At 41.6% G+C, this 23,612-nt stretch overlaps 2 protein-coding genes and 1 long non-coding RNA gene across 6 annotated transcripts in view; 2 read left to right on the top strand and 1 right to left on the bottom strand.

Annotated features, from left to right (window-relative positions):
* Positions 1 to 11,474, top strand: part of ENKUR (enkurin, TRPC channel interacting protein) — a 49,389-nt gene extending 37,915 nt beyond the window's left edge. The window contains exons 5-6 of one of the 3 annotated variants that reach the window (XR_014242639.1): positions 4,440 to 4,589; positions 11,296 to 11,474. Coding sequence is in view for 1 of the 3 variants with exons in the window: in XM_082385698.1 (XP_082241824.1) it covers positions 4,440 to 4,529 (90 nt within the window). In the remaining 2 variants the exon portion in view is untranslated. Of the gene's footprint in view, positions 1 to 4,439; positions 7,186 to 11,295 lie in introns of those variants that run through there. The other 2 variants (XR_014242640.1, XM_082385698.1) reach the window with 2 other exon arrangements.
* Positions 11,475 to 17,527: 6,053 nt separating this feature from the next.
* On the bottom strand, positions 17,528 to 19,828 carry LOC309625716. The gene is made up of 2 exons (XR_014242698.1): positions 19,253 to 19,828; positions 17,528 to 18,570 (listed from the first exon to the last, which is right to left on the bottom strand). It is a non-coding gene; the product is annotated as an uncharacterized lncRNA (long non-coding RNA).
* Positions 19,829 to 20,301: 473 nt separating this feature from the next.
* PRTFDC1 (phosphoribosyl transferase domain containing 1) overlaps positions 20,302 to 23,612 on the top strand; it is a 93,873-nt gene continuing 90,562 nt past the window's right edge. For both annotated transcript variants that reach the window (XM_082385652.1, XM_082385653.1), the window contains exon 1: positions 20,302 to 20,894. In XM_082385652.1, coding sequence (XP_082241778.1) covers positions 20,499 to 20,894 — 396 coding nt within the window. In that variant the 5' untranslated portion in view covers positions 20,302 to 20,498. The remainder of the gene's footprint in view (positions 20,895 to 23,612) is intronic.

Here is a 23,612-nt window from a genome sequence, read left to right as displayed (position 1 = left end):
GATCTGCTTTCATCTTCCTAGTGGCGGGGTGTGCATTGAGTCTACTGATTCCTGTGTTTGGTGTTCTTCTCTTTCTTAGAAACACTGGAAGCCTACACATTAATTAACTTTAGATTGCAGGCCACATTCAGAGAACCTCCCTTAACTCTATTCACTCCCATCTTTCTGTGCAAATGGGCCTGAGTTCTTCTCTTTCTTAGTATCTTGTTAAAAATAAGAAGCAGTCGACCCACCACAATATCCTAAGTTTTTACAGACAGTCCCCCTTGAGAGTGTAGCTAAGTCACGTGGTTTCTCTTCTGTGACAGTACAAGAGACAATTTTACCAAATACTTTGCCGTGGAATAACAAGGGTCAGCAGCTTCCCAGCCTGTCCAAGAATCTTTCCTATCATGCTTATGCCACCCTGTTCATGACTATTAAAAGGAATTGGACCTTTCATGGCTCAGAAGTCTGTCAAGTCTTACCTTTCATAGGATCCTGTTCCAATGATGTGGTTCTTGTATCACCTAAGTGGACATAATAACCAGAGTTTGCTATTACACGCTCAAGGCCCCCTATTCACCAGTAGGATTCAAAGTTTCTTTTAAGCAAGGAAAGCAACAAAACAGAGGGACCCAGCAGCTGTCTGCTTTCCTTTCTATCTCCTGGTCTTTTTGAGGACAACACAAAGGACAAACTTTAATCTTGTGCAATTCCCACATGTATGAGCTGTGCTTTTTGGACTGATACAGGTTTCTTTTATCTTCATTGGCTTTGAGGAGACAGTGAAATTTTCTCCTGGGTAAGCTCTATGGCTGTACACAGCCAGCAGGCTAGGATTCAGGCCCAGCACCCTGGAGGTCACATGTGGTTCCATCTGGACAAACACTTCAAAACAAATTCCCTGGCTTTTCTTCAGAATTATTGAGATGACAGGCAGCTGCCACCCACGTGGTAAGATGGTGTCCAGCACTAACACGAAGGCCTTACAGTATGTGGGTGGTAGACAGTGAGACTGGTGAGTTAGGCTTTAAATTATTAAATTATCTTAGAATTTGGAACACCATCTTGCTATATCATTAAACTGCTGTAATTCTTTTGCAGTGCACCCATAGCTTTTCCAAAAATCACTGTGACACACCCTTTGGGGATTTAAAATACAGTAGTAAAGCTTAAAAGACTCTATTTCTTCTAAGTGTATTTTATAACGTAAAAAATAATGTGCCAAGGTTCCAAGTTTTCAGAATTTCTAGTTATTTCAGAATTAGCCAAACAAGTTAATGACAATTGACTCATACACTTTTTGAAAATTAAATAAAATGGAAACTTTTCATAAAGTAAAAATGTAAGCCACAGGCCTTAAAGAGAATAATCCTCTTTGTAAAAAACGCATTATTCTAGCATGATTTAGTCTTGTGTTTCTAGTAATATCTCATACGTTTAAGTATATTTTAAGCAGTTATCTGACATTGATTCATCATATGGCACTTTGGGTATTGTTTTAGGACTCAGGTATTTTTCATGTAAATGGAACTTAATTATATTGAGTGTTCAGACTGATATTTTATTATTACAATCCCTTTAATACACACATTGAGGCTAATTATCTTAAAATAGATTTTTTAAAAACTATTTTAAATGGTTGGATTCTTTTAAAAGTCACATCAGAATTCACGTGTTCAAGATATTTTATTCAAATGTTTAAGAGAAAACTAATTCTAAAATTATTATACTTGCTAACCAGTATTCTTATGGGGGTCTTATGTAGTGTGATTCTTTTTACCTGCTCTTCCACCTTACACATTGAACTTTTCTATTGCATGTTCTTAAGATCATATTTTGCTTATTCATCCTTCTCATGCCCATATCTCTGCTTTGTTCCATGCTTTTCTGTAGACACAAAAACTTTTCATTTCCAGGACAAATAGTAGTATAATCATTTATAAATGTCAGTTAAACTCAACATATAGAGAGAGCCAACAATGGACAAAACTCAGTTGAAGTGACAATGACTCAGTTTGCTCATGTGTGTATAATGAAACATCACAACTGCACCTAGTCAATAGTGACTATGAGATACCATGAATTCTAAGGCAGTCTCATTTCAGAGATGTTTTGATGTGAAAACTATGCATCTTAAAGTAGATGTAATATAGTAGTAGCCCTTCTACTAAAACATCACACCACCTCCTAGATGTTACCTTTCTTTTAAAACCCGGCTCAAATCCAGCTCATTGTGGAAGCGCCCACGATTATTACACCACTCAACACACCACATTGCTCACAGAACCCCGAGTATCCACTTACGCAGTGGTATGTCACACTTGCTCTCTTTTTCAGAATAAATTCTTAGGAACCAGGCTGTAAGAATCCTCTTTGATATTGCTTAGCATGGCTTTCAGCTGACAGCTGGGGTGATGCCCTCCTGGGAAATTAGAGCAGAATAAAAAGCAGTGGGCATCAAAGTGCCCACTTCGATGGTTAGTTTAGCAAACTTATAGTTTGATCATTCGATGTGCAAACATTTCCCCTTATATTTAGAGCTCTTGTCCTCCCTCTGTAACACCTGCCTATTAAATCCACAATCTGTTGGATTTGACTCCTAACCGATGCTTAATTTGTGTAGCTTAGATATTTCTGTGAAAATTTACTACCATGATTACTCTACCATCTAATGGGGGGAAAAGTTTTGTTCCTATGGTAACTGTTGTAGAACAGTGCATACTTACTATACTTCTAAAATATGCAGCCCAGCCTTGTGGGAATACACATCATCTTGAAAGAATTTTCTCCCTTCAATAAAGATTGATATTTTCCCCCATTTTCACCTGATTTCAGAATAAAATAAAACTTTGTAAGAAGTGCTAAGGAAGAGCTTGAGGAAATGAGAACCGTGGATGGGTCTCGCCCCTGCAGCTGTCATGGGAGAGCAACGCAGCCCTCAAGTGGTTTCTGAGAATACATGTCCAATCCCTCTATGGCTGTATTCCTCCCAGACTCTTTCTGTTTTCCATGTCTCATCATGTTTGCTGTGTTTGGGATGTTGCTATGCAAAAATGATATAAAAGAGTGGGGTGTTTTCCTAAGGCAATCAAGCTTAGCAAATGCAAGTTTAGGATGATGCAGAAGTTTCTCAGAAAAATTTTAGCATTCCTCGGGGAATGATTTAAGAATGCTCATGATAAGAAAGGATAAATGTCAATAATGGCCTAAAATGTCATTCCACATGAGAAAATTAATCAGTTCCAGGGTTTTTGTAACTATTGATATCATTTAAACCACAGTTCTTATTTGTATTTTTGCAAACGAGACTTTCTCCATCTTTTTTCTTCAAATTAGTTACTCTCTATGAGTTTTTTCCCTTTAAAAATTCTATGCTACAGGGCCTCCCTGGTGGTGCAGTGGTTAGGAAACAGCCTGCCAATGCAGGGGACACGGGTTCAAGCCCTGGTCCGCAAAGATCCCACATGCCGCGGAGCACCTAAGCCCGTGCGCCACAACTACTGAGGCTGCGCTCTAGAGCCCGCGAGCCACAACTACTGAAGCCTGTGCGCCTAGAGCCCGTGCTCCGCAACAAGAGAAGCCACCGCAATGAGGAGTAGCTCCTGCTCGCCGCAACTAGAGAAAGCCCACGCGCAGCAATGAAGACCCAATGCAGCCAAAAATAAATAAATAAATAATTTAAAAAATTATATGCTACAATCTTATTAAAGCAAAGAAACAAATACATCAGAACTACAATTTTTAGTATTCGCTAGAAAAGTTTGCATTATGGTCTCCTTTTTGTTTTATCTTTCTTTTTGTGTGTGTGAATTTTTCTCCAGAGCTTACTTAGAGATCTGTGGATTCTATAGTTCTGTGATAGAAGAGGAATTAGGAAAAATGTTGATAATATCTTAAGCACATAACCCCATCCTCAGCAAACATGACTTATAGACAGTAATGTAGGTAGCAGTAATGAAGGTAGCAGTCCCTGAGTACAGGTCACCCTGCATAAGGTACAGGATTCGTAGGTGGTATTATGGGTTTCCAAACATCCTGCCCTCTCATCAACATGTGACAGTGTCTGAAATTCCACCATCATGTTTTATCGGGCACTCCTGAATTAGATTATCCAAACAGGGAGAAGGCCCCAATAGAAGGAGTCACAAGGCACGTAAGAGAGTAGGGCAGCATAGGGGACTGAAAAAAAGCGCGGGTGCACAGTTACACCATACAGGGCAGGTCCAGGGGAAGCTTGGACGGCAGAGGATATTATGAAGGATATTAGCTGCTTGATGAGTGACAGCGTGTCAGCATCTGTGTAAAGAGGTTGGCGGAAGACATAGAAGGCATTTCCTGCTTTCTAAGCTTGCCGTGTTGGCTCTGCAAGACCTCAGTTTTGTGCAGTCTCAGACCTCACAGGCAGGATCACCTCAGAACAGCTCAGCTTATGCTTTGTTTTCCTTGTTCATCAGCCCCGGAAAAGGATTGTTGTCGCAGAGAAAGAAAACGGAGTTCTTCTTCCTCTTGGGCCTGGGAACACCCTGCTCCTTATATCCGGATGAGAAGGAAGAAGGAATGGGAGCCCAGGATCTTAACAGCATATGGGTTTAAAAATCTACCAGGTAACAACATTTTCCACCAATATTTTCCACTCTTTCAGTGTCCCAGTGATGATGTAGCTGATGGCCAGAAATACTAGAAGCCTGATCTCTGGTTAAAATCTTTTTTAGAAGACTATAGATTACTTTACTACATCTTCTTATATTTTTAGGCTGCAGCTAATTTCTTTCAGTCTTGGGTGTGTGAAGCCGTAATTATTCGATCAGCTGAGATATATATAACACATATAGATATGTACACAAAGGTATACAGCTGTCATTACCATAGGGCATAAGGGAGGGTCAGGATGATAGACTGCTGAAAAGTCTCTTGTAAAATTTTTGTTCAAGGATCTAAATGTAGAATTAAGCAAAGAGTAATGCAATGAGAAATACTAGGGCTTAACTGAAAGAAAAGACAGAATTCATGATCTTTCATGCCCTACCTCCATGATAAGTATTCAGTTCATTTGGAGGTTTATTCTCCTTTGTAAGAGCCAAAGCCTTTCATCATTTCTGGGCATGGCATACCTCAGAGGCAGACAAGGTGGTACCAGCTGCACATGATGAAAGAAATCACACGATTTCATTGTGTAGAGTAATGACAGGAATGGGCAGTTCAGACCAACTGGACCCATTTCTGCCACTTTTTCAAGCGTGCACGCGTGCACACACACACAGAGCAGAAAAAGAAGACTGAATTTGTGGAGGCGGGAATTGAACCCAGTACCTGAGGAATCTTAAATCTTCTGGGTCTGTTATGGTGGGCAAAGCAGCGGGTCTTGCTCACAGTAAAGAGTAAATTTGTTTATTAAATTAGCCCAAAAAAAGCTAAATTATTACATGACTTTTCAAAGCCATGAATAGCCAGTAAAATGAGAAACAGAGATATTGCCACATTTGCTTCTCTAAAATAGTAATGATAGCAAACATATATAGCAGTTACTAGGGTCTGTATTGTTTTAAGGGCTTAAATAAATTCACTTAATGCTCATAATAACCTTATGATTATGGTTAAGTATGATTTTCCTCCTCTTCTAGTAATTGGAAAACTGAGGCACAGAGAGGTTAGGTGATTGTCCAAGAACGCACCGTTACTGACTGGCAGCGGAAGTGTTGACAGGGGAGAGTGTGGATGCCCATTAATAGAGGCGTACCCTCAGGCACCTGAAGGGTAAACGACGTACACCGCGCCAAGATTTCACTTAAACTCCAGCATCTTTCTTGTACCATAGTCCATCCACTTGAATGCCTATGTAAGTGAAGTGGCACATTCTAGCAGAGCGAGATTGCACCATGTGGAGAAGGCACCCCAGGGAGTGGGCTGGCAGCACAGGCTGCTCAGTGGATAAGTGTCTCAGAAGAAAGTGTCTCAGAAGAAAGTGTCCAGAAAAAGCCCCAAGGCACTGGGAGAAAAAAAGGAAGGAAACTGGAGGGCATTACTGCCTACGAGAAAGTCGGCACTGCTTTCAAAATTAATGAGAAAGTTGCATATACCACACGCAATGGGGTCTCTCCTTTATTAGCCAGTTAAGTGTTAAGGATTTTGCATGTTTCATTTTTCTTCTCTAATTACAAAGGTGGTTGTGCACCTATAGGATTAGTTTCATTGCTTTGTATTTGATAAATTCACATATCAAGTCTTTAAATGTAGCAAATGTATGACTTGCTGAGGACTGTGTAGCTCATTAGCAGATAAAGAAGGAGATGCGTTCAGTGTTTTTCCAGAAGAAAACCCAAAAGAGGTTCAGGCAAGATCAGAACTTTCCAGTAAATAAAACTTCTCAAAAATGAGATGGGGTGCCTGCAAAGGGCTGAGTAGCCATCAGTAAAAGCATCCTGACCATAGGCCAGGAATCCCCGCTGGACCAGATGACTTCTAATATTCCTCCTGCCCCAGTGCTAAGACTTTGGTGATTATTTTCACAGGGAACTTGATTTTTTATGTTCATAGACATCTAAAGATTTGGAAATTTAATGAAACCATTTTAAGTAGTAAGAAACTGAAAGACAGAGCTCTCAGTTAATTTTATGAAGCATGCAGTCTTAGTTTTCTAAATACCCTGGATAAGTTGGCAAGCCCTCTGCAGTGCTGGGGCTCAGAATCGGGGCTGAGCAAGTATGTGAGGGCTGTGGTCCCTGAGGGCCTGAGTGCAAGGAATAGATACAGCGGAGAGGAAGGAAGGGGATGGAGGAAAAGAGGAATAATACAAGTGACAGGGATCCTGATACGAATGTAATCATTACAACAGTCACATCAGAGAATCATGGCTGTTCTCATTTTTCACATGGAGGAACTGAATCTCAAGGTCGTGAGTCCCAAGACCATGCGGTAAGCGGCAGAGGCAGGGCACAGACTGCAGAGCTGTGACTCACCTGTGCAGTAGCTTGCTCAGCCTAGCATGCGTGGCTCTGTATTAAAGACAGGCCTGGGACTCCCCTGGTGGTCCAGTGGTTAAGACTCTGCACTCTCAGTGCAGGGGGCCTGGGTTTGATCCCTGGTCAGGGAACTAGATCCTGCATGCCACAACTAAAAGATCCCGCATATGGCAACAAAGATCCCATGTGCTACAACTAAGACCCAGGGCAGCCAGATAAATAAATAAATTTTTTTTTTTTTTTAAAAACAGAGGTCTGGGCTTCCCTGGTGGCACAGTGGGTGGGAATCTGCCTGCCAATGCAGGGGACACGGGTTCGATCCCTGGCCCAGGAAGATTCCCACATGCCGCGGAGCAACTAAGCCCGTGTGCCACAACTACTGAGCCTGCGCTCTAGAGCCCGTGCTCTGCAACAAGAGAGGCCACGACAGTGAGAAGCCTGCGCACCACTCGCTGCAACTAGAGAAAGCCTGCGCACAGAACAGGGACCCAACACAGCCAAAAATAAAAACAAATACATAAATAAATTTATTTAAAAAAACAAAACAAAACAAAACAGAGGTCTGAGAAGAGAAGCTTATTTCTGAATCCTGCCATAAGCCTCATGAATTTAAAATATCAGTACTTTGGGAAGTCTTTATGTTGCTCAGCCTCACCTGAAACTCACCTTTCTTTATATGAGATGGAAATAATATTAATGAACCCTGTAAGTCTATTAATTTTTTTTTGCCACACCACGTACCTTGTGGGATCTTAGTTCCCTGACTGGGGATTGAACCCGGGCCATGGCAGTGAAAGTGCCAAGTCCTAACCACTGGACTGCCAGGGAGCTCCCTAAGTCTATTAATATTATAAACTCAAATTCCCATTTTGAAGGACTAAGAGAAAATGGAAAATGATTGAGTCCATAATAAAGAGAAAGTTTAGAAACCAAGTTTTGATTTTGCTTCTTGACCCAAGCTTTGATTTATATTTCTCTATGTCTGAAACATAATCAATGTTTTCTTTGTGCTTGGTTATGTTTCTCTATTCCAGAAAGCATGAAAGAAAGAAAACCCTCCCACAAACTTTTCTCACATTATTCCATTGAGAGAGGGCTACAGACTAATTAGCTATGGGTCTACTGGCTATCAGACAAAGCTTTTCCTTTATCTCTTCAAAACAGAGTAGAAACAGTTGAGACCAGCATAAGATCTGTTACTCTAGGACAGTGATACCTAACTAGAAATGATTTTGTCCCTTCCTCCCCTCCAGGAGGACATTTGACACTTTCTAGAGATATTTTTATTACCACAACTGGGAGTGGTACTGGCTTCTAGTAGGTAAAAGTCAAGGATGCTGCTAAACATCCTACAAAGCACTGAACAGCCCAACAACAAAGACTTATTTAGCCCAAAATGTCAATATTGCTAAGGTTGAGAAACCCTGGTCTAAGACCTGGTAAAAATGCTTGGGAGTTTACATACCTGGGCATGCCCCTGGCAAAATCTTCTAGGCCTCCAAACCTAGGGAATCTCAGCACAGTGGAATTGCCTAGAGCTTTGTGGGAAGAGAACATTTTCCCTGTATTCTCCATTAATTTTCACAGGTTCATAAACTGGGCTTAGATAATTATTTCCAGTGTCTTCTTTCTCCATTCTTTCTCATTATGCAAAGGCAAACCGGATTTTGAGAATTTTTGCTTGTCTATTATTTTACATCGTTTTTCATGGTTTGATTTTTAGGCCAGATTTTTCCTTTTTGTTAATTTAATTTTTTTTACAAAGGGAAGAAAATGTGGAAGAAGATTTGGAAAAAAAAACTTTTAAATGTCTGATCTCTCTAAGAATAAGAACAATCATTGGAAATTTATGCTCCAAGTTTTCCGAATTAACACCAAATGGTTTCTGAACAACTACTCGAATGACAATTTCAGTAACCATTTTCAATATTTATAATTTTTAAAAGTCTGCTATTTTAAAAAATTCAATCTGATTAGACAACTGGCCTGAATCCAAGAAGTATGCTGAAAGCAAGAACTCAGAAACACAAACTAGTTTTAAAACTTAAAAAAGAAATGTTGATAAAGAATGCAGAAAGTTCACAGGTAAGAAAAAAAGAAAACATAATACAAAAGGTGATAGAACTTGACTATCAAGGTGAAAAGGTAATGAGTGCAAAGTCCAGGTATGACATTTATGATTTTTGAGACAGTCTGTCTATATCACTTAAGCTTTGGCAAAATCCCCAGACTCACAGAGAAGACTGAGTCATCCCTCATTCCTTTATTCTCTGTAAAAAAGGTGACCTGGGTGTATATTCTGTGACTGATTGTGCTGAACATGATGAAAATCTGAGAATAAAAAGCCAACGACATCAGTTGTAAAGTGAGAAAGAAATTATTTCCTGGTTACGCATTTGGCCTTATCATACAAACTAGATTTTTCTGGCCTCCTGTTTCTTTAAATGATCTTAACTTAAAGATGTGTTGAAAATATCTCACCTGTGCGACTTTTAGGGTTGTTGCCATGTGTGGGTTTGGTATGAACCAACAAGAATCTGAAGGTTATTTCTCAAGCCAAGAGACAAACTCAGATAATGACAAAGTTGGCCTGAGCTTTGAGTTCAAAAGGATCATGATAGTTTTGCTGAGCTCAGAAATAGTGGAGAATTTGAGGTAAAGTGAGTGCTAAAGCAAGAAAACCACTGACCACAGCAACCAAATAGCATCTAAAAATGGCCTGTAGAAACAGAGCATGGCTTCACCCAAATACTAATGCAATGCCCAGTCCTGCATTGAGGGACAACTTTCCACTAAAAGACTTTCCCCAATTGCTCCTTACAGAGAAAATTAGAAAAATGTTAAGTGATTTTAAAATTTGATCCATTTATACTTGTTCCTTAGGTGTAAGTTATAAATATTGGGATTATCAATGTATGTTTGATGGAAACTTATCTGAAGTATATTCATTAATTTTGAAGTTAACTTTTATTGTTGTCCTTCATATTCCAAACATGAAGACCATTAAGTCAAGCTAATTTTTTTCTTTCTAATATAAAATAAAAAATAATAAAGCAATAAATAAAAAAATAGACCTCTTAATTAATTTGGATTCCATTACTATTTGTGCTAATTATACAGAGGCTTTTCTTGTAGCTTACTTTTGTTTTACATAGATGACATATATATATAGATTATATATATATATGAAGTTGATAACCCAAGAGCTATAATTTCATGGAAAATATTAGCTCATTTACATTAAAGAAACTGTAAATGATATAGAGTGTAGGTTTATTTATTTAAAACTTTTCGACTGATCTGTTTATTAATGCAGAAATTCTAACTGACTAGGAATTCCATTTTAAATTATTTTTTAATAATAGATAAAATGTATTGTGCACTCCTTAAGTATTTGGTACTCTGAATACGATATTTTATTTAAGACACACAATAACCCTAAGAAGCAGGAACTAACATTATCTTCATTGAACAGGTGCAGAAAATAAGGCAAAGAAGTTAAGAAACTTGCCCAAGGTCAGGTGGTAGGTGGTGGAGTCTGATTTTAAAGCTGAGTCTGCCTGACTTGGAGCCAAAAGCCTAAAACAGTACCATAAACTTTTCATTAGTCTAGGTATTACTTTATGGACTACAGTAAAAGCACATTGTTTTTGTAGTAGTCTATAGTTAAGAATTAATCACAAATTCAAACAGACTTTTCTTATTAGTTCCAACTACTAAGCTTTTAACATATGTTAGCTAATGCTCTTCCCTCAAATCTCAAAGTGTTTTTGCAATAAAATTTTATTCATGTTCAGTTAAAAATCCCATGAGATTTACTATGATTTTCCATTGAAGAAAGACATTAATATTGCAAGCTAAATTTAGAACCATATATCAAGAGCCTTAAAATATTTACATCCTATAACTTAGGAATTCAATTTCTAGAGAATTTTTCCTCCAGAAATAGTTAAAATACATATAAATATTTTATTACAAACATAGTTATTTATATGTTTTTATAAAATCAGAATTTGGAAGTAATAAAAATATACTGAGGAATGGTTAAATAAATGATGGCATTGCCATTTCAAGTGATATTTATAAAGAGCTTACTATACCATGGAAAAACACTTGAGTTATATGTTTATTTTACTTAGTGTGTGAAGCAGAGAAGCAGGGCATTATAGAGTAAGCGTTTAGTCACAACCGTGTAAGATAAACTTTCCAGAATCGCAAAATTAGAAGATACCAAACACGTTTAAAATGCCTTTATATTGTACTCTTATTTTTCTATATTTTCCAGTTTAAAATAATTTGCATGTACTAATTCTAAAATGAAAAAACACATTTTAATTTTCTTTTAAAAAAGTTACAGGCCAGTAAGATGGCAGAAGGAGAGCTCCCCCGCTTGTGTCCCCCACGGCAACAGTACTTTGGTCATCCTCAGACAAAAGTGCCTTTGTGGGAGCTCTGGATCCAGGTAAGAGGTTGTGAAAGACTGATGGAGCCCAAGATCGTCGAGGGCCGTTTTAAGAAGGCACGCCCACACCCAGGCGGCAGGCCCATTGACCGAGGTCCCAATGACAGGCCCAGAAACAGCCTCTTCTCCCTGTGGACTTGCCAACAGCACCATTCCCCAAGGGACTCAGGAGGATAACTGGCCTGCCAACCTCAGTCCCAGTTGAGGACCCTGAAGTGGCCTGTGACCCAGCTCCAGTCCCTCTCGGCCACAATCCAGAAGGAGTCCTGCTCACCCAGGGACCCATGCCCGTCAGTGACCCTGGAGGAAGGCCCACCAACCTTGGTCTGATGGTGGAGCCTGAAGTGGCCCTACAGCTTGGCTCTAGCCCTTCTCAACCGTGGTCTGAGAGTAGTCTTGACCACCTAGGGACATGATGGGAGACGTGGTCCTTCACATTCCTGATGGTGGGCCTGCTGACCTTGCTTTGTTTACATATCCTGAAGCAGCCCTGTGACCTTGCTCCAGCGCTACTTAGCCATGGTCCAGAGGCAGTTCGGCTCACCCAAGAACCCAGCAGGAGACATGCCTCCCCATGCCCCTGGAAGCAGGCTTGCAGACCTCAATTCCCGCTGTGGATCATAAAGCAGCCTCTCATCTCAGCTCAGTCCCTCTCAGCCATGGTCCAGGGCAGTCCTGCATGCGCAGGGATCTGACCAGTGACCCAGCAGGATCTCTCCCAGGAACCTGGTGGGAGACACACCTGTCTGTGTACGTGACAACAGGCCAGCTATCTGCAGACCCAATTGCAGACCCTGAAGTGGACAGTTGTCCTGGCACCAGCCCTACTGACCAAGGTCCTGGAGCCATCCAACCAGAGACCAAACAGGATCCATGTCCACCTGAGCCCCTGGTAATAGGCCCACCAACATCATGAAACACCACTGCGGACCCATACCCCTGAACAACCAATGGATCAAGGAAGAAATCAAACAGATCTTGAGACAAATGAAATGGAAATGAAAATGGGAACACATACCAAAGCTTATGAGATGCAGCAAAAGCAGTTCTAAGAGGGAATTTTTCAATGATAAATACCTACATTAAGAAAAAAGAAAGATCTCAAATTTACACCTAAATTTACACCTATAGGAACTAGAAAAAGAAGAACAAACTAAGCCGTCAGTTAGCACAAGAAAGAAAATAGCAAGGAAGAGCATAAATAAATAAAAGACCAGAAAAACTTTAGAACACATCTATAAAACTAAGATTTGGCTTTTTGAAAAGGTGAACAAAATTGGCAAACCTCTAGTGAGACTAACCAAGAAAAAATACATAATATAAATAAAATAATAATTTTATAATAAAATAATTTAACAAAATTATAAATAAAATTATAAATGGAAGAGGAAACATAACTGATACCACAGAAATATAAAGGATCATAGGAGACTACTATGAATAATTATATGCCAACAAATTAGGTAACATAGAAGAAATGGATAAATCCCTAGAAACATACACCTCTCACGACTGGATCATAAAGAAATAGAAAATCTGAAGAGTCCAGTAATAAGTAAAGAGATTGAAGCAGTAATCAAAAATCTCCCAACAAAGAAAAGCCCACAAACAGATGGTTTCACTAGTGGATTCTACCAAACTTTTACTGAAGAATTAATGCTAATCCTTTTCAGACTCTTCTAAAAAATTAAAGAGATGGAAACACTTCCAAACTCTGGTTATGAGACTAGCGTTACCCTCACACCAAAGCTAGATAAGGACAGTACAAGAAAAGAAAATTACAAACCAATATCCCTGATGAACATAGATGTAAAAATCTTCAACAAAATACTAGCAAACAAAATTCAACAGCACACGAAAAGTATCATACACCATGATCAAGTGAATTCTATGCCTGAGTTGCAAGGATGGTTCAACATACACAAATCAATAAATATGATATACCACATTAGCAAGATAAAGGATAAAAATCATATGATCATCTCAATAGTTGGAGAAAAAGCTTTCAACAAAATTCAACATCCTTTCCTGATAAAAACTCTCAACAAATTAAGTATAGAAAGAATGTACTTCAACATAATAAAGACCATATATGATAAGCCCACAGCTAACATACTCAGTGGTGAAAAACTGAAAGCTTTTCCTCCAAGATCAAGAACAAGAAAAACGTTCCCACTCTCACCACTTCTATTCAAGATAGTACTGGACATCTTAACGTGAGTAGGCAAGAAAAAGAAATAATAGGCACCTAACTCAGAAAGAAAGAAGTAAAACTGTCTCTCTTTGCAGATAACTGATCTTATATATAGGAAACCCTAAAAATTCCACCAAGAAACTGTTAAGAGCTAATAAACAGATTCAGTAAAATTGCAGGATACAAAATCAACATACAAAAATCAGTTGTGTTTCTATGCACCAGCAATGGACTATGTGAAAAAGAAATGAAGAAAACAATCCCATTTACAATAACATCAAAAAGAATAAAATACTTAGGAATAAATTTAACCAAAGAGGTGAAAGAAATATGTACACTGAAAAGTATAAGACATTGATGAAAGAAATTGAAGAAGACACAAATAAATGGAAAGATATCCCTTGTTCATGGATTGGAAAAATTAATATTGTTAAAATGTCCATTCTACCCAAGGCAATCTACAGACTCAATGCAATCTTCATCAAAATGTTAAATACCTTTACCTATATCTAATGGAATATAATGTAATATTATATGTTATCGATTATATTTATGTTATGTATTCCATTATAATATACAATATATCCTGTTTTATATATAAATTATATTTTATTTCATATATATGTATAATATTCCACTATATACATATAGTAGAATATTATTCAGCCATAAAAGAGAAGGAAATCCTCCTTTTTCTGACAACATGGATGCATCCGGAGGACAGTATGCTAAATGAAATAAGACAAGACAAATACTGTATACTCTGACTTACATATAAAATCTAAAAAAGTAAACTCACAGAAGCACAGAATAGAGTGGTAGTTTCTAAGGACTGAAGGTGTGGAGGTGGAAATTGGGAAATGATCAAAATGTACCAACTTTCAGTTATAAGACAAATAAGTTCTGGCCATCTAATATACAGCACAGTGACCACAGTTAATAATACTATCTTGTACGCTTTACATTTGCTGAGAGAACAGATCTGAAGTGTTCTCACCACACACACACACACACACACACACACACACACACACACAAAGATAACTGTGATAACTATGGGGATGTGTTAATTAGCATGATTGTGGTAATCATTTCACAATGTATATCTCAAGTTACCACGTTTTACACCTTAAATATACACAATTTTTATTTGTCAATTATACTCAATAAAGCCGGAACAAAAACAAAAAATTAAAATTAAAAGTTATGAACAGAATTACTAAAACTTAGCAAATTCAACCATCTGTGAGTCAAGTTCAACTTGCCATGAATCCCACTGGTGCAGCTGAGGTAGTGAGTGTATTTAGAGATCCCGAGGTAGAAAACACAGAACTCAGTTCCGTCAAGTACAAACCACAGGACTATTAACGTGGGCACTGCAATAGATTCCCATTGTCCTGGATGTGATAGCTCCTTAGAAGCAACCAGGAGCCGAGTATGCCCAGGCCCTTGTATGACTTGCTATATCACATCCCAACTTTGCCACTTGGTTCATCTGGATACCCTATATGCTGGCAGTGTCTCAAAGCAATGGTCTTTGGAAGCCACCACACTATCACTGAAAGAGACCAAAAGGAAGTGCCACAATGAGATACCTTGCCTCTCTCTTGCTACTCTGAAGGCTGATCTTGTTCATAGCTGGGGGAAAAAAGAAAGTATGCATGGCAGAGGGAATGGGGGTGGGCATGGGGCTAAGTTCTTTGTCTTTTAGGACAAGTTCCATGTCAACTGGAAGGATGGCATAAATTGCAAAGTCATGGCCTTTCAGAGGTTGAGAAAGCCCTTAGCCATGTCCATTTAAGTTCTTTTTGCATATTTTTTTTTAAATTTACTTATTTATTTATTTATTTTTGGCTGTGTTGGGTCTTTGTTTCTGTGCAAGGACTTTCTCTAGTTGTGGCGAGCAGGGGCCACTCTTAATCGCGGTGCGCGGGGCCTTTCACTGTCGCGGCCTCTCTTGTTGCAGAGCACAGGCTCCAGACGCGCAGGCTCAGTAGTTGTGGCTCACGGGCCTAGCCGCTCCGCGGCATGTGGGATCTTCCCTGATGAGGGCTCAAACCCGTGTCCCCTTCATTGGCAGGCAGATTCTCAACCACTGCGCCACCAGGGAAGCCCGCATATTTTTAAAGAGGAAAAAAAAAAACCCCAATGCATAGTTGGAAAACAATGTTATATTTTAAATATTTAGTCCTCTCAGATGTATCTTTAAGACCATATAAATTGCTTATTTCAAGATAACAAGTATAAATTTAAATAATTTATAATAATGCAATTTTAAAAAATTTTATAAAACACCCTCTAAAAAGGTTTGCATGGTACAAAAAGTTTGGGAAACACTCCATTTTGCTACAGTCTTCTTGAATATTGACAGTGCAGGTTGGCATATTAAAGGCTTCCAGACATTCCACAAGATAGAAGGGTTTAGCTTTGCTTATCCCATTGTTTCTCAAGCCTAATGAGTCACAACATCTTTTTCAAGCATAAAGAAAAGTGAATCGAGGACTTCTCTGGTGGTGCAGTGGTTAAGAATCTGCCTGCCAACGTAGGGCACACGGGTTCGAGCCCTGGTCCGGGAAGATCCCACATGCTGTGGAGCAACTAAGCCTGTGCACCACAACTACTGAGCCCGTGTGCCACAACTACTGAAGCCCGTGTGCCTAGAGCCTGTGCTCCGCAACAAGAGAAGTCACTGCAATGAGAAGCCCACACACCGCAATGAAGAGTAGCTCCCGCTCATCGCAGCTAGAGAAAACCCGCGTGCAGCAACAAAACCCAATGCAGCCAAAAATAAATAAATAAATTTATTTTAAAAAAAGAAAAGTGAATCGAAACACACTTTGGGAAGTGTTTCTCTAGGTATCTCCGTGTCCATATCTCTTTTTTCTTTCTCAGTCTCTTTTCCCATGTGAGACATCAGACCTCAAACTACTTCTCCCCAGCCTCTTTCCCAAGCTCCCTCCACCTCGACCCTAAAATACAACCCAGAACCTGGCAAGAACTGGATCAGTTCCTGAGATATTGCTGGTGGGTTTCGTATATCAGCTCTGATCTGAAGAGAATCCATGTTCAGCCAAGAGAACATTCAGTTCCCATTCCACTTGGTCCTTAGTCTCCCCACACCAGCAAAAGTTTTCATCAACTAAGGTCTCCTTGTTTTGTGTGTGTGTGTGTGTGTGTGTGAAGTGGACATCTTTCCATTAGAAACTTGGCACTGGCTGAGGCACCAATTAATTTTGCATAAGCTGCCACTGCACCATTAGAGGCTAATCCGTTCATTCATAACCACAAGGTATTGTGTTAGGGTCATGTACATGACTTGTGCCTCCAGCACTGTGGATTTATTTAGTCCTTAGCCTCTAGTTCCTGCAGCTGTGTCCTTTCAATGACTGCTTTATGGTGGCCAAGAGAGTTGAGGTCGCCTGCCAGGACTCTGAGATCTGGAGGAACACATGGACACATTATTCCTCTACTCTGAAGCTATCCAATTCCTGTTCCGGTCAGATGGGGAGATAGTGGGAGGATATCTCTGAAGCAGCCCAGCACTTACTGTTGATGATACTACTCATGCCTGACATTACTGCAAAAGAACGGGCAAATTTATCCTCCATGTTCTTCAGTGGAAGGTTAATTACCAGTGAAAGTGTAATAATGCAAAACATAATTCTGAATGTAGTTCCTGGGTTTCTCTGTAAGAACCGTTATGGAGCCGTTATTTTTTTTACTCTAAGACTATGCATTGGATCCAGTCTGCTTCAAACAAGAAGCCAGGAAAGAGGGCTTGCTATGCTAATTGAATACTAATTAGGCTTTTGCTTAAGTGGTTGTGTGTTACAATTATTTGCAACTATATTTTTTTCTGTATTTATGTTGAGGGGAAAAAAAAATACCTGAAATGTAGCAAGGTTCTTACTTAGGCTGAATATCTGGAAGAAAGTATCTTGCCACTTTTTTTTTTTTTTTTTTTTTGTACTTGTAACATTTGTAAAGGGTTTTGTTCTGCACTAAGAAAAAGCAAAATATCATCATCATTATTACTGGCCTTTGTTCACAATGGATTTCATCCAGACTCTAATCAGTTACTCTGTGACTAACAATCTGAGTCACTAAGTTTCACATGTTTATGGATTTCAACACAATTCCCAGGCCGAGCATTTTTTTGTTTATTTTCATGTTTCAGGACTCAAAAAACTAAATGCCCTTCCGGATTTCGAATCTGGTGTCACTGAGTGACTGGCTCTGAACAACTCAGCACATAGACTGAATCACTCCTTCAACAACAGATTAACACTGGCAAAAGGTCAAGAACTAACCAAACTGGCAAAAGGTTAGTATATACTTTTAGGACAAAGTTTTTAGCCTGGTGGAGAATTCAGGTAAACATAAATATTTGTGTTTACACCATGGTAATGGTACTAGACAGTTTCAGAATTGAAAATGCAGGAACCTCCAACTAAAAGGGGATTAAGAGAAGGACAAAAAAATGCAAGTATATTTACTGGTTATTAACTTTGTAAAGATCTACGTCTTTATCCTTACAGCTTCTTCAAGGGAGTATCAGAAAATGGACAATCTGAGCTAAAACATCCTTTTTTATGGAAAATTCCATTACTTTAATAATTTTCTCTTTCTACTGTATCCATTCTCATACCAGTCCCATCTTGTCCCTAGATTATAACTGTCCGTGGTTGGTCACCCTACACCCATCTTAAAAAGGCAATTACCCTGTCATTTTGCCCATCAAATAACTTTATAAACATCTGGTCACACATTGTCACAGCATCTCCAATTAATAACACCTTACAGTTTTATAGCACTCTTCAAAGGATTCTCTTGCATGTTAGCTCACGTTAATCTCATCTTCATATGCAGTAGAGCAGAAATGTAGTGCCCCTCTTACCGATGAGAAAATTGAGGCATATTGATGGATGTAATTGGCTTAGCCTCAGTGGCTCACGTCATATGGATTATTGCTAGAAAAATCAGAATCCTGGTCTGAAGCCATTGCACTAGACACATAACAGAAATTTGAGATTTAAAAAGAATTTTTGCTTCTAAGTCCTCATATGCAAGATTAAGAGTAAAGTCTGGACAAATGATTTGTTATTCTTGGGTATCATCGGTTCTTGCAAATGCTATTTGTGATATCAAATGTATATTGTATTACATTAATGCTGTCCAAAGTATAGAAGTATAACTAGATCACACAAAATGTTATCAAAATATAAAAAGATAATAAATAAAATGAATTGAATTTTAAACGATTTGTGCGTCATTCTGTATCCTTCATAGGATGTCCTATGGGTCTCTACAGGATGTTCTTGAGTGTGCATTCTTACGATTCCTGTTGTCATTCAAGTAAGTGACTTTTTTTTTTTCTATTGTGAACCTATTGGATTTTACATTTAATTAATGGCCTTTCTAAGGAAAGATTTATCTACCATTTCCTTTACATCTTCCACAGTGCCTGGGCTGGGCACACAGTAGTAGCTTTTTGATTTCAGTAGAGCAGCTACATCTGTAACCTATTTTGAAGTTTCTTGTCCCTAAGGCCCATGTACCAGCACTGAGCCTCCTATGGGTAAATGTGATTTTGCAGCAGTAAGACAGTGGGATCCTTAAGGCATGGTTGGTGAACCACTGCATCACACTCACCTGAGTGTCTTGGTGCAGATGTCTGAGTCTGAACACACAGCTTCTCCACCATAACCTACCGAGTAGGCGGGTGGCTGCCTCCCCAGAAGAGTCTTCTGAACTCTAAAGCTGGATCACCACTTTTCAGTTTCTGGAAGTTTTAATGACTTTGGTTGTGAAGATGCTTCCTGGGCCTGGCCTTTGACAATGAAAATAGAAGATGGTCCCTCACTTTTGAGAAAAGAGGTCAGACTATAAAAATGGCCCAAAACAAGGACGTCTGACACTTACTGAGAGAAAATGTTTACCTGTGCAAGAAACACTGTCACCCAGTTTATGGGAGCCAGTCCGCAAGCACAGCACCTAATTTCAGCAATCCATGGGGCTGCCTTCCTTCCACGTGCTGGCACTTAGGAGAGGACAAACAGGGCTGAGCACGGCCATGTCAGAATGACTAACATTTTTCCAACCCAGAGTGACATTACTGATTGATAACTATTTTCCCCTCAAACCAAGCAAAATCAGCATTCCTCTCCCTCCCTTGTGCCAGAACCCGAAGATGAACAAAATAGTCTTTCGGAGGGGCCCGAGTTCTGCTCGGGGCTTCAAACCTGAGCGGGGCTGCAAAGGATGAGGCGGGAGGGAAAAGACCAGGGCAATGAATGCATATAAAGGGAGAGCAGGGCCCTTGAGGAACGGACAAAGAACGGGGACCCTCATTCCGGGGAAGGCTGGGATCAGGGGTTGAATTAACAAAAGATTCATAAAAGAAGGCTTCTGAATCTGAGAAGAGCGACGGCTTTAAGCTGCAACCTGAAACAGTTAAAATCTGACCATACGTTCTTACAAAAGTGGTAAAGTAGATGATGTGTCAAAACTTCTTTTTTTCGCCCTGAAAGGGGTAAAGGAAAGGCCCTATTTCCCAGTCCACATCCTGTAACCGCGGGCATGGTTCAGGGATAAGCCACCGCACGGCTCTTTCAAACGCCTGGCTGGGCAGTTCGAGGATTTTAAAAACACATCAGAGCTTCGCCCACAGCCGTACTTCGAGAATATCCTCTACCGCAGGCTCTTTCGCGGACTTACTTGGGATAAAGAGCGCCTAAAAGTCAGCAGGAAGGATTCAAGGACCTTGTCAGCCTGAAAGCTGGGACGACAGACCTAGGGAGGCGGGGGATCTGGGCATGCTTTCTGTTCCTGTAAAAACCGAGCCGCGGGCAGCCTGGGTCTCCCGGGTCCCCGCGGGGCTCGGGCTGGGGGCTCGCAGATGGGCGGTGGCCGCAGGGGGACCCGCGCGGGCGCCCGGGGAACGGCGCTCAGGTGGAGAGGACGCCGCTCTGCAGCTGCGCCCCGCGCCCCCGCCCCGGGCCCCGCCTCCCCGCCCCGCGCCCCGCGCCCGAGGAGCCGCCCGGGTTGGGGGCGCGGGCCGAGGCGCTGGAGCCGCGCCAGGCGTGGGGTCGTCGGCGCGCCGCGGCTTGGGTCGCCCGGCGGCCCGGGGCGGGGCGGGCCCCCTTCCCCTCCCCCGCCCTCCCACCTCCCCCCACCCCCTCCCGGCCCGTCACCGTCCTGGCTCCTTCCCGCGCGCTTCTTTCCTTCCCGCTTTCCCCGGAGAAACATGGCCGGGAGCCGTGAGGAGGCGCCAGACTACGGGCGAGGCGTCGTGGTAAATGCAAACTCCGGTTTCGGGGCCGAGTCGCGCGCTCCCCGCCCCTCCCTTGTTGGCACCCCTCCCTCCCCTTTTAGATTAAACGCCCGAAATGCATTCGGGAGAGAGCGGGCCACGGCTTTGTTCCTCCCTCGCGACGGGATCGCGTCCATCCTGCCCCTCCCCCAGTCTGACCCGCGCTTAACATCCCTTCACCCCGTGTCCTCAGTGTCCCCCTCTCCCCCCGCCAGGAATCCGCTACTCCCTCGTTAAGCCCGGGTGGTGCCGGCTCCCCACTCTCGCTGGCCACCGGGAGTCACCTCCGGGCGCCGGGCGGGCCTGCGAGGACCCCCGCGGGCCGCTCCTGTGGGCCTCCTTCCTCTCGTGCTCCCTCCTGACTCGTCCAGCGCGGGCTTCACGTGCTGTTTTCAGAAGGGATACTCAGGGCGCTCCGGGGCAGCCAGGAAGTAGAGGAGCTCTAGTGGACGGAGCTTGAGCTTGGAAACCCGGGCGAGGGCTCTCTCTGTGGGGCCTCTGCGCGGGCTCGGGACACGCTAGCGCCGTCGAGCGAGCCTCCGGTTCGGCAGAAGGGAAACAGCACGCTGGGCCCGCTGAGCCAGCTAGAGACGGTGTGTACAGAGTAGCTAGTAGTGTGTCCGAATGAGAAGGTGGGGGAGGATGGGGTCCCAGACCAGAGCCTCTTTATCCCTGGGGATCCCTCGAAGTCAGCCAGCGCCCGGTGGGTTCCCATCGCTCGGTGTCCTGGAATCAAATCTGGTCTTGGCCTATGGCGCCGGCTTCGGCTTGGCTTAGAATGGTCTCTATGGAAGGTGGTAGTTTTAACGCGTCAGGTTTAAAGTGACCCGGTGGTGAGGGTGCGGTGTGGGCTAACTTGCTACATTAAGAGTCTTTGTTCAGGGATCAGCCTCTAATGCACGGATAATCTGTGTGTGACGGGGAAGGGACTACAGGATAGGAGCGTTCTGCTAGGAAACATCTCACAGCCTAACCGATCTGTTCAGGTCGAACCCTGTTGCCCAGTATTAATTTCAAAGCCGGGCCTTTCCTTCTTAAAGGAGGAGTTCATTTATTTATTCATTCCACTCATGCTGACTGTCCTGCTGTGTTCCAGACCGTGTTCTAGGCTCTGGGGAAACAAAAAGCCCTGTGTTGGTGGAGCTCACATTCTAGAGGGGAACACAGGCAAGCAGTAAGAAAGCAAATACACAACGAAGATACTTTCAGAGAGTGATAAGTGCAGTGAAAAGACAAGAGCAATGAGATGGAGAGTGGTTGGCGGAGGGCTGGGGATGCTGCTTTAGCTCAGGCAGAGCAGCCCCTCGGTGACATCTGAGCCAAGAGCTGAAGGCTAAGCAGGAGGTAGCCACGTGAAGACTCTGAAGAAGGGTCTTCAAGACAGCGCCTGCCAAGGGCAAAGAAATCATTACATTCTGAGAAGGAATCATGACATCCAGTTTACGCTTTAAAAAAAAAAAAAGAAGGATCATTCCAGTTGCCATGGAGAGGATGGGCAGGCCTAGACTTGGGGTGCGTTGGAGGGGGATGAAAATGTAAAAGGGGAAATCACTAAGTTCAGTTCTGGGCAAGTTGAGTCTCTAGTACCTGTAAAGCCTATGGGTCAGGATGCACAGGAGGCAATTTGAAATTCCTGTTTGGAATTCAAGAGGGTGATTGGATAGATTTGGAAATTGTCAGCAAATAGAAAAATATCTGATGCTTGGCAGTGGATAGGGATGCCCAGTGAACATGGAGAAGAAATGTGAAACTATTGTTAAGGGTAGAAAGCCCCAAATGTAACAGGCTGAGTGTCTGGGAGAAGCCAGATAAGGAGACCAAGAATGAGTAGCAAAGTAGGAGAGAGCAGACGAGGTGGTAGGTGCCTAGGGAACAGAGTTTTGTGGAGATGAGGAGGCTAAGAGGTCAGCAGGAGGGGCAGATGCCTCAGGAAGAGCAAGTGGCATCACGATGGAAAAGACGAAGCCATCAGTAGTGAGAATCTTTTAAACAACTATTTCATCAGTAGAATGGTTAAAGTATAGTACTAGTATCTAATAATAGATAGTCTTAAAAACGAATGAGGTCAGTCGATATGACTAATAGGAACGGTAGATTGTTAAAGTCTAAAAAGCAAATGATGGAACAGTAAGTAGCCCAATCTATCACTGTGAAAAGAAGCTTTCTCAAAAGCAAGGTAATTTGGTGAAAGATGCAGGAAGGTAGTGAGAGGGTCCACCAAGGTTGGAAATAATAAGGTATAATGGAGATCATCCCTGCCTTTATGTCATTCTCTCCAGTATAACTTGGGATAATTACATTAATATCAAGTTGGATATGGGCAGGCAAGGTAAATTCAGAATGAATTCAAGGTGCTGATGGAAGGGTTGAGAGGAAAAGGAAAGCTCAGGAGGGTAGGTAATACGGGGAAAGCAGAGAGCACTCAAGGATGGGTTGGAAAAAATCAAAGGGAAATTTTAGTACCAGTGGAAAAGGGGGCAGTTAGTAATGGCAAGCATTTATTGAGCACTGACTATGTGGTTTTCCTGTATGATTCATTTAATCCTTACAAATCTTCGAGGTAGGGATATTATAATCCCCAGTTTACAGACGAGGAAGCTGAGGCAATGATAAGCAGTCGCCAAGGTCACATGATTAGCAAGTGGCAGAAGCAGGAGTTGAAGCCAGCTTTCCAGCACGTGCTACATGGGAAGCTGTGCT

This window comes from Balaenoptera borealis, assembly GCF_965194805.1.
Source record: "Balaenoptera borealis genome assembly, chromosome: 3".
In the NCBI taxonomy this organism is placed as follows: domain Eukaryota; kingdom Metazoa; phylum Chordata; class Mammalia; order Artiodactyla; family Balaenopteridae; genus Balaenoptera; species Balaenoptera borealis.
The sequence above is the reverse complement of the archived record's forward strand: the minus strand, read 5'-3'. Positions and strand labels throughout refer to the sequence as shown.